This window comes from Elaeis guineensis, chromosome 9 (genome assembly GCF_000442705.2).
Source record: "Elaeis guineensis isolate ETL-2024a chromosome 9, EG11, whole genome shotgun sequence".
NCBI classification, from domain to species: domain Eukaryota; kingdom Viridiplantae; phylum Streptophyta; class Magnoliopsida; order Arecales; family Arecaceae; genus Elaeis; species Elaeis guineensis.
In genome coordinates, this window is record NC_026001.2 from 9,932,359 (window position 1) to 9,942,469 (window position 10,111).

The 10,111-nt window shown below is 44.9% G+C and overlaps 1 protein-coding gene across 2 annotated transcripts; it reads right to left on the reverse strand.

The window, feature by feature from the left end:
- Nucleotides 1-6,696: 6,696 nt before the first annotated feature.
- On the reverse strand, nucleotides 6,697-8,689 carry LOC140851773 (uncharacterized). Of its 2 annotated transcripts, XM_073243916.1 has the most exons (5): nucleotides 8,452-8,689; nucleotides 7,496-7,555; nucleotides 7,276-7,358; nucleotides 7,117-7,163; nucleotides 6,884-6,971 (listed from the first exon to the last, which is right to left on the reverse strand). In XM_073243916.1, the coding sequence occupies exons 1-5, from the start codon at nucleotides 8,572-8,574 to the stop codon at nucleotides 6,943-6,945; spliced, it is 342 nt and encodes a 113-aa protein (XP_073100017.1). In that variant the 5' UTR covers nucleotides 8,575-8,689; the 3' UTR covers nucleotides 6,884-6,942. The 2 variants fall into 2 exon arrangements, with proteins under 2 accessions (XP_073100018.1, XP_073100017.1); XM_073243917.1 differs by lacking the exon at nucleotides 7,276-7,358 and having other exon boundaries at nucleotides 6,697-6,971; nucleotides 8,452-8,680.
- Nucleotides 8,690-10,111: the final 1,422 nt, after the last annotated feature.

Genomic DNA, 10,111 nt, shown 5'->3' on the forward strand with positions numbered 1-10,111 from the left:
AAGGTGCCGTAGTCAGATGTCGTGAGCCTGGAGAGTGCGTCGGCCCGAGCATTTTCTGCCCTTGGAATGTGGAAGATCTCGAAGTACTTGAAGGGTGCTACGAGATCTTTTACTTTTTGATGATATTTGGCCATGGTCGGATCCCGCACTTCGAACTCGCCTTTGACCTGTCCAACGATCAGTTAAGAGTCGGAGAGGACTTTGAGGCTGTCGACCCCGAGCTCCAGTGCCAACCCCAAGCCCGCGATGAGCGCCTCGTATTCGGCTTGATTATTGGAGGTCTTGAAGTCAAATCGGAGGGCGTGCTCGGTAACCACTCCCTCCGAGTTGGTGAGCAGGAATCTGGCCCCGCTCCCTCGAGCATTGGAAGCTCCGTCGATGTGCAACACCCAGGTTGAATCGGGGTCACATTCGGAGGTCCCAACCTCTTCGGGGCTCCCCTCTCCCGACGCTCGGTCGGTCGTCGGACATTCTGCGACAAAGTCGGCCACCTGAGCTTTCAGAGTAGGTCGCGGCCGGTATTGAATGTCGAACTCGCTCAGTCTCACAGCCCACTTCGCCAGCCGTCCTGATGTGTCAAGGAGGTGCAGGATCGCTCTTAAGGGTTGGTCGGTGAGAACCACGATAGCGTGCGCCTGGAAGTATGGACGGAGCCGCTGTGCTGAAATGACCAGAGCAAATATCATTTTCTCTGCCTTCGAGTATCGAGTTTCGGCTTCGTGAAGTACTTTGCTGACGTAATATATTGGTTGGTGAACTCGGTTCTCGTTCTCTCGGACGAGCACCGAGCTAACTGCCTCTGGGGAGGTAGCCAAGTAAAGATACAGTACCTCCCCAACCTCCGGCCTCACAAGTAGGGGCGGAGAAGTCAGATATTTCTTAAGTTCCTCGAAGGCTCGTCGGCACTCGTCCGGTCAAGAGAAGTGCTTTGCTTGTCTCAGGGTTTTGAAGAATGGGAGGCATCTCTCGGCCGACCGAGAAATGAATCGGCTGAGTGCAATGATCCTTCCGTTGAGTTGCTGCACCTCCTTTTTGGTGTCCGGATGTCACATGTCGATGATTGCTTTGATCTTCTCGGGGTTGGCCTCGATTTCTCGTTGTGAAACGAGGAACTCGAGGAACTTCTCCGAGGTTACTCCATAGGCGCACTTAGTCAGGTTCAACTTCATCCGATGTCGTCGTAGAGTGCGGAAGATTTCTTCGAGATCTTGCACGTGATCTGAAATTTGCGCACTCTTCACCAGCATGTCATCCACGTACACCTCCATGTTGCGCCCGATTTGATCCTTGAAGACCTTATTGACAAGTCACTGATAAGTAGCTCCGGCGTTCTTTAGGCCGAAGGGCATTACTCTGTAACAGTAAAGGCCCTTGGCGGTCACGAAAGCCGTATGCTCCTCATCCTTGGGCGCCATCCGGATCTGGTTGTATCCGGTGAAGGCATCCATGAAGCTGAGCAGTCGATAACTGGACGTCGCATCGACCAGCTGGTCGATCTTCGAAAGTGGAAAGCTATCCTTCGGATAGGCCCGATTCAAGTCGGTGTAGTCGATGCAGATCCTCCACTTTTCGTTGGCTTTCTTCACCATAACGACATTGGCGAGCCAATCGGGGTAGATAGTTTCTCTAATGAAGCCTGCCTCAAGTAGCTTATCCACTTCCTCGTTAATGGCCTTCTGTCTTTCAGGAGCAAAAGACCGCTTCTTCTGCCTCACCGGCCTCATTGCTGGGTCGATGTTGAGTCGGTGTGTCATCGTCTCCGGGGGGATGCCCGACATATCCGCTGTCGACCAAGCGAATACGTCAGCATTTGCCTTCAGCAGCTCCGCTAACTGCCGTCGCTCGGGGTCGGGTAATTGAGACCCAACCCAGACCACTCGTTCGGGATTCTCCATTATCGGGATGAGAACAAGCTGTTTGGCCGGTTCACCCCGTTCTTCCTCTTCCCGTTGGTCCAACTTGTCGACCGTCAGGGAGCCATTCGATTCATCGCTTTGAGCAGAGATCTGAAAGCATCGCCGAGCGAGCTGTTGATCCCCGCACATCTCTCCGACCCCATTTTTAGTAGGAAACCGGACCAGCAGATGGTACGTTGAGACTATCGCCCTAAGGGCGTTTAGTCCGGACCTTCCAAGTATGGCATTGTAGGCCGAAGGCACTTGGACGACCGCAAAGGTCAAGTGGACTGTGCTTTGTCGTGGTTCGGTTCCAGCCATCACGGGCAAAGTAACTTCCCCTTCCACCGTGACAGAATCTCCAGCAAAGCCTATCAGGGGTGTAGAGACTCTCTTGAGTCGGTCAGCCGACAGTCACATTCGGGAGAAGGTCGAGTAAAACAAAATATTCATCGAACTTTCATTATCTACAAAGATCCTTCTTACATCATAATTCGCTATTGTTGCTGAGACAACAACAGCGTCGTCATGGAAAGTTTGGATGCCCCGAATATTTTTATCTGTAAAAGTAATTACATCGTCTTGGCGTAGCTTCTTCGTCGGCTTCCCTTCAGCAGTCGTCTTCCCTTCAGCAGTCGTCTTCGAGCCCAATCGTTTGGAGATCATGTTGATGGTTATTCATCGTCTTGGCATAGCTTCTTCTTAGGCTGGTTATTCGTCGCTTCTTCAGTCGGCTGGGGTCGTCGGTCGGTAACGGATCGAGTCGGCAGGTTCCTCCGAAATTTGCCGAGATACCCTCGGCATATGAGGGCCTCGATCTCATCCTTGAGTTGGATGCACTGCTCGGTGTTGTGGCCGTGGCCCCGATGGAATCAGCAGTACTTTTGCTTGTCGAGGTCCTTTGCCTTCAAAGGTGGGGGCCGTCGCAGATACTCCTCCCCTTCGATCTCCATCAAAATCTGCGCACGAGGATCAAAGAGAGGGGTATAGGAATCATACCGGGGGTGCATCGACCTCGGACTCCACCGTCGAGGTGATCTCGAGCTCCGTCGCGAGGGTGAGACCCGTCTGTCGGTCGGGGGCCTGCTAGGCTCGGCAGGGGCCCGACCCTTCCTTCGCTTCTCCTTCGGGCCCTTGGTCTCAGTCAAGCACCGGTCGGAAGCTCCTTCATCTGTGCGCATATATTTGTACGCGTGCTCCAACAGTTCGACGTACGTTTGGGGGAGGGTCTTGTCCAAGGAGTATGTGAATCGGGATGCCCTCAGCCCCCGCTTCATGACCGAGATATCCATATCCTCGTTGAGATCCCGAACCTCAAGCGTGGCTGCATTAAATCATGCCACGAAGTGTCAGAGCATCTTGTTTTCTTTCTGTTTGAGGGAGAAAAGGCTGTCTGAAGTTCGTTGTGGCTTCCGACTGGTGCTGATGTGGGCCATGAAAGAGTGCTCAAGCTGCCCAAAGGAGTGAATACTTCCTGGGCGAAGATCGGAGTACCAGACCCTGGTGGCTTTGCGAAGCATGGCGGGGAAGCCGATGCAGAGGAGGGCATCGGTCACCCCTTGGATCGTCATGAGAGCCTTGTAGCTTTCCAGGTGGTCGACAGGGTCGGTAGAGCCGTCGTAAGGCTCCACGTGTGGCATCTTGAACCGACTGGGGATCGGTTCGTCGAGGATGAGTCAGGAGAGAGGTTGGGCAGTCTGAAAGTCGACGTCGTTCGAGGACTTCTGTCCGTCCACCTGCAGTTGGGCAAGCCGACGGTCGATTTCTTCGAACCTGCGTTCGTAGTTATCGGCCTGTCGGTGCTGAGAGACCCCAGGGGTGGAGTTTCCCGATGAATCCGAGAGGGAGGCGGACGGTGTTCGCGGCCGCTTCTCTTTCCTTGCTCGTTCCAGTTGGGAAGGAGACAGTCGTCGAGACCGACGGGCATCATGCCGTAGCCACCTCTCCTCCTCTCGGTGGGAGTGCTGTGACAGCTGCTCTCGAGGAGGAGATGGGGACCGACGCGGGCATCGACGGCTGCTCCTGAAGGGCATCGGATGCACCGCCGGCGAGCGCGGCAATCGGGTGGGTTGAAGGCTTTTGACCGCGTCCGTCAACACGATCATCTGCCGCACGATCGCTGCGATCTGCGCCTCCGTGGTCACCACGGGATGGAGAGAGCTAGGCTCCGCGGTGGGGAGTGATGGAGAGGCCTCTTCTGGGCGGGAAGAGTGTCTCGCCGACCCGGTGGCTCTCGACCGCTGAGCCTTGATCCTTGTCATCTTGGAAAGGTTCTTCAAACTCTATGGAGGTCGTGTACCGCCCTCCCCTACCTGGCGTGCCAAACCTGTTGGGGCCAATCCTCTCGTCGTCTGGTTGTCGGGAATGAGCACCTGCAAAGGAAAGTCCACACTGACCGGAGATGCCTCCGGCGGGGACCCTCCGACGGTCAAGTCAGAGAGGAGACTAGACAACAGTAGAGAGGAATCAGGGGACTCAGCGGTGGAGAGAGCGAGAGAGAGAAAAAAGAATCCTCCCCGTCAAGCTGCTGCCTTACCTCATTTTATAGTCGGAGGTGGTATGGTCCCGTCGTCGGTGATGTAGACAACTAAAGAGTTGTCAAATCACCGGGGATTGTCATGTCGTTGACAAGCTGACAGGTTCTAGGAATTAATTCTCGTCCTTGGCGGGACAGCGCCCCAGGTTCCTGGCAGGACAACGCCCCCTGACGGTTGCACGACATGTCCTTGACAGGACTGCAGCCCATGCCGCTCGTTCGGCGTCTAGAAGGGCCTGTAGAGGTCGGACGTCGGTTGCTCAAACCGACAGAGAGTCGGTGATGTAAGATCGACTTTCAGGTGATCGGAGGCGGTGTCGGCCTGTTAGACCGACACGCTCCAGTCGGACATGGTCGGTAGTTACTGTTAGTGTTGCTCGTCGTTAGACGGGCAAAGTCGGTCGGTCCATCCTCGAGGATGGGTCGGCATCGGGACCCGTCGGTGAGTCGACGACGGAGATGGGTCGGCATCGGGATCCGTCGGTGAGTTGGCATCGGAGATGGGTCAGCATCGGGATCTGTCGGTGAGTCGGCATCGGTGAGTCGGCATCAGGGCCGGTCGGTATATCCCAACAATAGGAGACCAAATAAAAGACTAAAATAAGAATCCCATGCTTTGCTGTTTAAGGTTTTCCAATTAGATGTAGTATGTTATCAATAACAAGCATGATTTGACAGTCTTTACCAAAAATAAAAAAAAATGATTCGATAGAGTCATGAAAATTATGAAAAACTTAAAAAATTATTTTACAATAATTTAAATTTATCCAACACGTGTATTCTAAATCTTGTGAAATCCGACCATTTTGGCTATAGTTGTTTGCCATATGATCCATTGAATTCAAGGAGCCATCGATGTGGTAGATGCAAGAGAAATTATTGGTTAAAACCGTTCAATCATATATATTTTGGACCATCTAATAAAAAGTCAACATATTATTTATTACGGAAAAACAGTTCATCATTATCCAAATTTAGTTGAAAATTTTGAATAAAAAAAATTTATTATTAATTATGATTAATTAGCTGATATATTTTGTTGTTTTGAATAAAAAATTTTATTTTTTTAAATAATATATTAAATTTTTATTAAAAAATTTAAGATATATATGATCAAACTGTTCTGATCAATAATTTCACCTGATAGATTCCCTATGTTAAAATGCTTGTACGACTCTAACCATGGAAGTCCAAACCGTATGCCTCCGCTTAGTGTTGGTTTGGGAGTTTGAAAATATATTAATTAAGATTTGACATCTCAGCTTATAAATGCAGAACCATCGTGCCAATTGCTAGTCACAATCTGCAGCAGTGGGATATATTTTTGACTATAAGAAAGAGGAGGTGGGTATCTAACAAACAACACAATAATCTTACACCTACCACAGAGAGAGAGAGAGAGAGATTGGGCACCTAGCAAGCAAAAACTTGCCCATCCAGAAAGAGACTACAGCTGCCAAGAATAGTGGCATCATCTGTTGTATTCTCGTCTCCACCGGCTTACAACACCAACATCTCTTCTAAGGCAGAAGTAACAGCCCTATCTATACTCCCTCTATTTAAAAAAAAAAAAATTATTTTTTTCCGGTGCGGAAAGCCATCTATTACATTTGTATTATAGAAATACTTTACTCTCAAGCTCAACATTAATGAAATACACCATGGCATTTGCTTGTATGTTTGTGACAAACTAACATCTCAATGAAAAAGCTACATATATTTGAGATTTTTTTGGCTTATGTAAATTCTATTCTGAATAAGCTCGTACTATAGTATCATTAAGTCTAAATGACTTATACATATGATTTGCTTTCATATCATTTGCAACGATCCAGAACTTCAATCAAAAAAAAAAAAAAAAATTGAAGAAAGTGTTTTTAAAATTTCTTTACTTTGTATAAGTATATGTATATTAAACTAAATATATATTGGTATGGGTCCTCATAAATATTGTAAATTAAATTCAAAGTATTTGTAGTTGAAGCACACCTTTACAAAAGAAAAATACCGAGAAATAGGAGGGGGAAAGAGAGAGAGAGAGAGAGGGGATATTCCAACAAAATCTTTAGTGCTTTTTTGATCTCTCATTATTTGTAGCAAAAACATCCTTAACACTAGGATGAGCAGTTGCATGAAAGAAAAAAAAAAAAATCAATACCATGAAGTATATCCCACACGATCAAATCTTATTAAAATAATCAGGTCTACTTGGGTGGATTAGCCCCTCCGTCCCTTTGTACTGCTTGTCAAGCAGAGAAAAAATAGTAAGAAATAGAAGAAAAGTGCCATTTCGCATAGTATTGTGAATCTATATACAATATAATGATAAAAGAAACAAATATGGTAGATTTGAGATAAGAAAATAACTCCTAGAAATGTAGAGCTTCATGAGAGAAGCATCTATACAAACTTATACATATAAACCCATCAAATTATCTCGAATATGTGGGTTCTATCTTTCCCCTCTTTGCTCTGGTGTAAGTCCCCCCTTGCCGCAACTGGGGCAGCTCTTCAAGCCAAATCTTTGGCAATCAAAACACCTGAAACAAACACTTCTTAGAGGGGTAGACACCGTACATACTTCGCTATAAAGCCCTATCTTTTAGGAAAAAAAAAAAGAAAAAAATACTTAAAAAAAAAATTAGAAAAAAAATTAAAAAAAAAGAGAAAAAAAAAGGAACTTACTTCCATCTTTCGAAAATATTGCCATTCTTCTTGTTCTTTCCCGTTCCCTTCATATACCAGATGTCACATAAGAAGATTAGAGATATGTTTCTTTCTTCTTATGCGGAACAAGAAATAAAAAACAGAAAATTTTCCAGTCAAGCAAACTTGTCCATTAACCTTCTTCTTCTTCTTCTCTCTTCATTTTTTGTTTTAAAGAAAGAATAAAAAATATTCTTCTGTTGCAGTGAAAACAGCTGCGACTGTCAAAAATGTCTGGTATTTTAAAAGACTAGCAGCAGAAATCAGAAAGAAAAAATATTGCATGCAAATGAACCATAACCCTAATACTTTTACTCTTTACTCTCAAAATTGGAAAGGAGAGTGTGAGAATGAAGACCTTGCACCCTGGGCACTCAATTGCACCTTTTCCTTGGCATGTTCGACAACTATTGAAAACCTGTCAAAATACTCTACTTAGATTTGCATGAGAAGGATGGTGACATATTCACTGAATATATAGGATTCACATTGATTATGTTGAGCTAGGCCAGAAAAATTGGGGGAAAAAAAAGGTGCTTTACTTGTTACTGATTCCCTCATCTTTAGCATGAGTGTAAATAAAGTTTTACAGAACCTCAGCTTGGCTAACCCAAGATCTAACTCTTATATAAAAGATCCAAGTTTTAGCCTGTCAAAGCCTTTGTTTGACTAATATCCTTTTTTTTTTTTTTGCTTCCTTCTTTTTCAAGCTCTCTTTTCTCCTCCCCTGGCTTGCACGGTACAATTAAAAGATCCTGTTCTATGAATTCTATAAACAAATGAAAATTCTGCAGGAATTCATATATTTCCTATTGGGGTCAATACATAAGTCGGAGAACTACTGAATTATAAGAAGCAAGGATAACTCAAGAATATTATGGTAATAATATCTCAATGCCATAGATGATGGAAATCAGAAATGAAGTCTCGATACATTGTAAAGAAAGATTAGATATAACGTTGAATTGTGCTTTAAAATTTTTATATTATTAAAACTAGTTTTTTGCATTTGTTTTCTATATGTAATCATTGATGCTTTGTCGAAATACTTGGGCATCAATAATCATGCAAACAAGCAGAATAAATATTCGTTGCAATGGTGATACCTGCGTCAAACTTGTAACAAGCCAATAAAAAATCGAAAATCGATGGGGCAATATGGGGTATCATCATGGAAATTAACAAAATATACTGTAATCTATGAAATACAAACATTCTCGTTGGCTTGTTACAAGTTTGATGTGGTATCACTGTTGCAACGAATATTTATAGTAACATAATATTAGTTGAATATAAAATGAGGCATATACATACTGCTTTGATGGGCACGCTCATAGATTTTGATGCTGAAACTGTTGTCTTCGCTGCTTTGGTTTGCCATGCATGGAAATACTTCACAGGATAACTAGCCAAGGAAGAGATCATGGCCATCTCCATATCTTCCTGACTAAAATAATAAATAATGTGCAGGGAGAAAAACTTTGTACAATATATTCCAACCTCTTCAGCTTGTTCTCTGTTCTGGATAAAGAAACAATCCGGAAGAGATAGATACATATGAAACCATGAGGCTAGACAATAAGAAAGTTGGGAGCCACACGTTTGGCGATTCCTGAGTCTAGACATCATTTCATCCACAAGTTGTTTCGGTATGTTATACGGCGGATCCTTTTTGTTGAACTGCACTACCAGCATGGAAATCATTAACAAGACGACGTCATTTTTGTCTTACGACACGAGTATTGGATATTAGACCATGAGTTGGCTGCTTGGAGATCTTCCTGCTGGAAGACATCAGCTTCCGATTTTTTTTCTGGTTGAGAGGGATTAGCTAGCTCAATTAGGGTTAGTGTGGAACTCATGATCATTCGATCAGTCCAAACGAACCATATGAACCTTTTTTTAATTTGTCTCCTCTTTCTCCTATTTCCCCATGCAATAATAGCAAAAAGTGACTTCTCATCGTGGATGACAAAATCAGCTCCACCAAGTTGCCTCTATCCTTTATACTACAATTGAAGTCGATCTCGAGGAAACTGTGCAGCGAAGGTTCCTATGAAAAGTGAATCGCTTGAGATGCGGTAGTTGCACTAATGAGATCCTAGATTTATGTGGCCATCAAAAACTCCTCCGAACTCTTGGCTCGTACGAAGTCAGTAGCATTGAGTATGACTCTCATCCCAATCCATATGGGACTATCTTAGGCATTGTCAAACCTGCTCCTATTCCAAAATGTGGTAAGCCATATAGTAAAGACAAATCACCATCCTCTGGCCTACAGCTCTAGCTCGGTTCTCCCGCTCGATGAAGTGGATAGAGACTTTGCTATCTTAGTCTAGGGGACTGAGGACCAAGCAATTGGACATATAGCTCCAAATAAGACGAGCTTTTCAACAAAAAGAAAATGGTGTGATTAATCAATCATCTCCTCCGCCTCCTTACATTGATCGCAGTAAGGAAGAATATTAACACCTCGATGGTGCAAAAAAACTCCTGCAGGATAGCCTATCCAATGCCATCTACCAGATGAAAAGAGCCACTTTAGGATGAATCCTCAAGCTCCGCACCTAAGCCAATTTTTAAGGATGAATCGACGGTCCTGAGCAAAGCATATAACTCATTGATCCTCATGCCTTGGCATTAATTCCATCCCAAACTAGTTTGGCTTGCTCGAAGGAATCACAATGAACTAGATCCGAAGGTTGAGTTCGCCGCAGCAAAGCATATAACTCATTGATCCTCATGTCTTGGATATTAATTCCATTCCAAACTAGTTTGGCCAGATACTTGTCTGAAGGAATCACAATGAACAAGATCCGAAGGTTGAGTTCGCCCCCCGGAGATACCACAATAATATTTGTATTTCATGTCCCTGTACCATTAGTGATGAGATCATGAACCACTTTGTTCTCTAGCGCATTATAATCAATGATGAGGCAGTTTTTTTTTTTTTGGTACATATGAGCAGTACTCA

Excerpts from the sequence above, each read along its gene's own strand:
- LOC140851773 (XM_073243916.1), bottom strand. The coding sequence starts at position 8,574 with ATGGAGATGGCCATGATCTCTTCCTTGGCTAGTTATCCTGTGAAGTAT. Across the intron at positions 7,359-7,495 it reads TTGAGTGCCCAGGGTGCAAG|TCGCAGCTGTTTTCACTGCA; the intron begins GTCTTCATTCTC and ends CATTTTTGACAG. Across the intron at positions 7,164-7,275 it reads GAGAGAAGAAGAAGAAGAAG|GGAACGGGAAAGAACAAGAA; the intron begins GTTAATGGACAA and ends TGGTATATGAAG.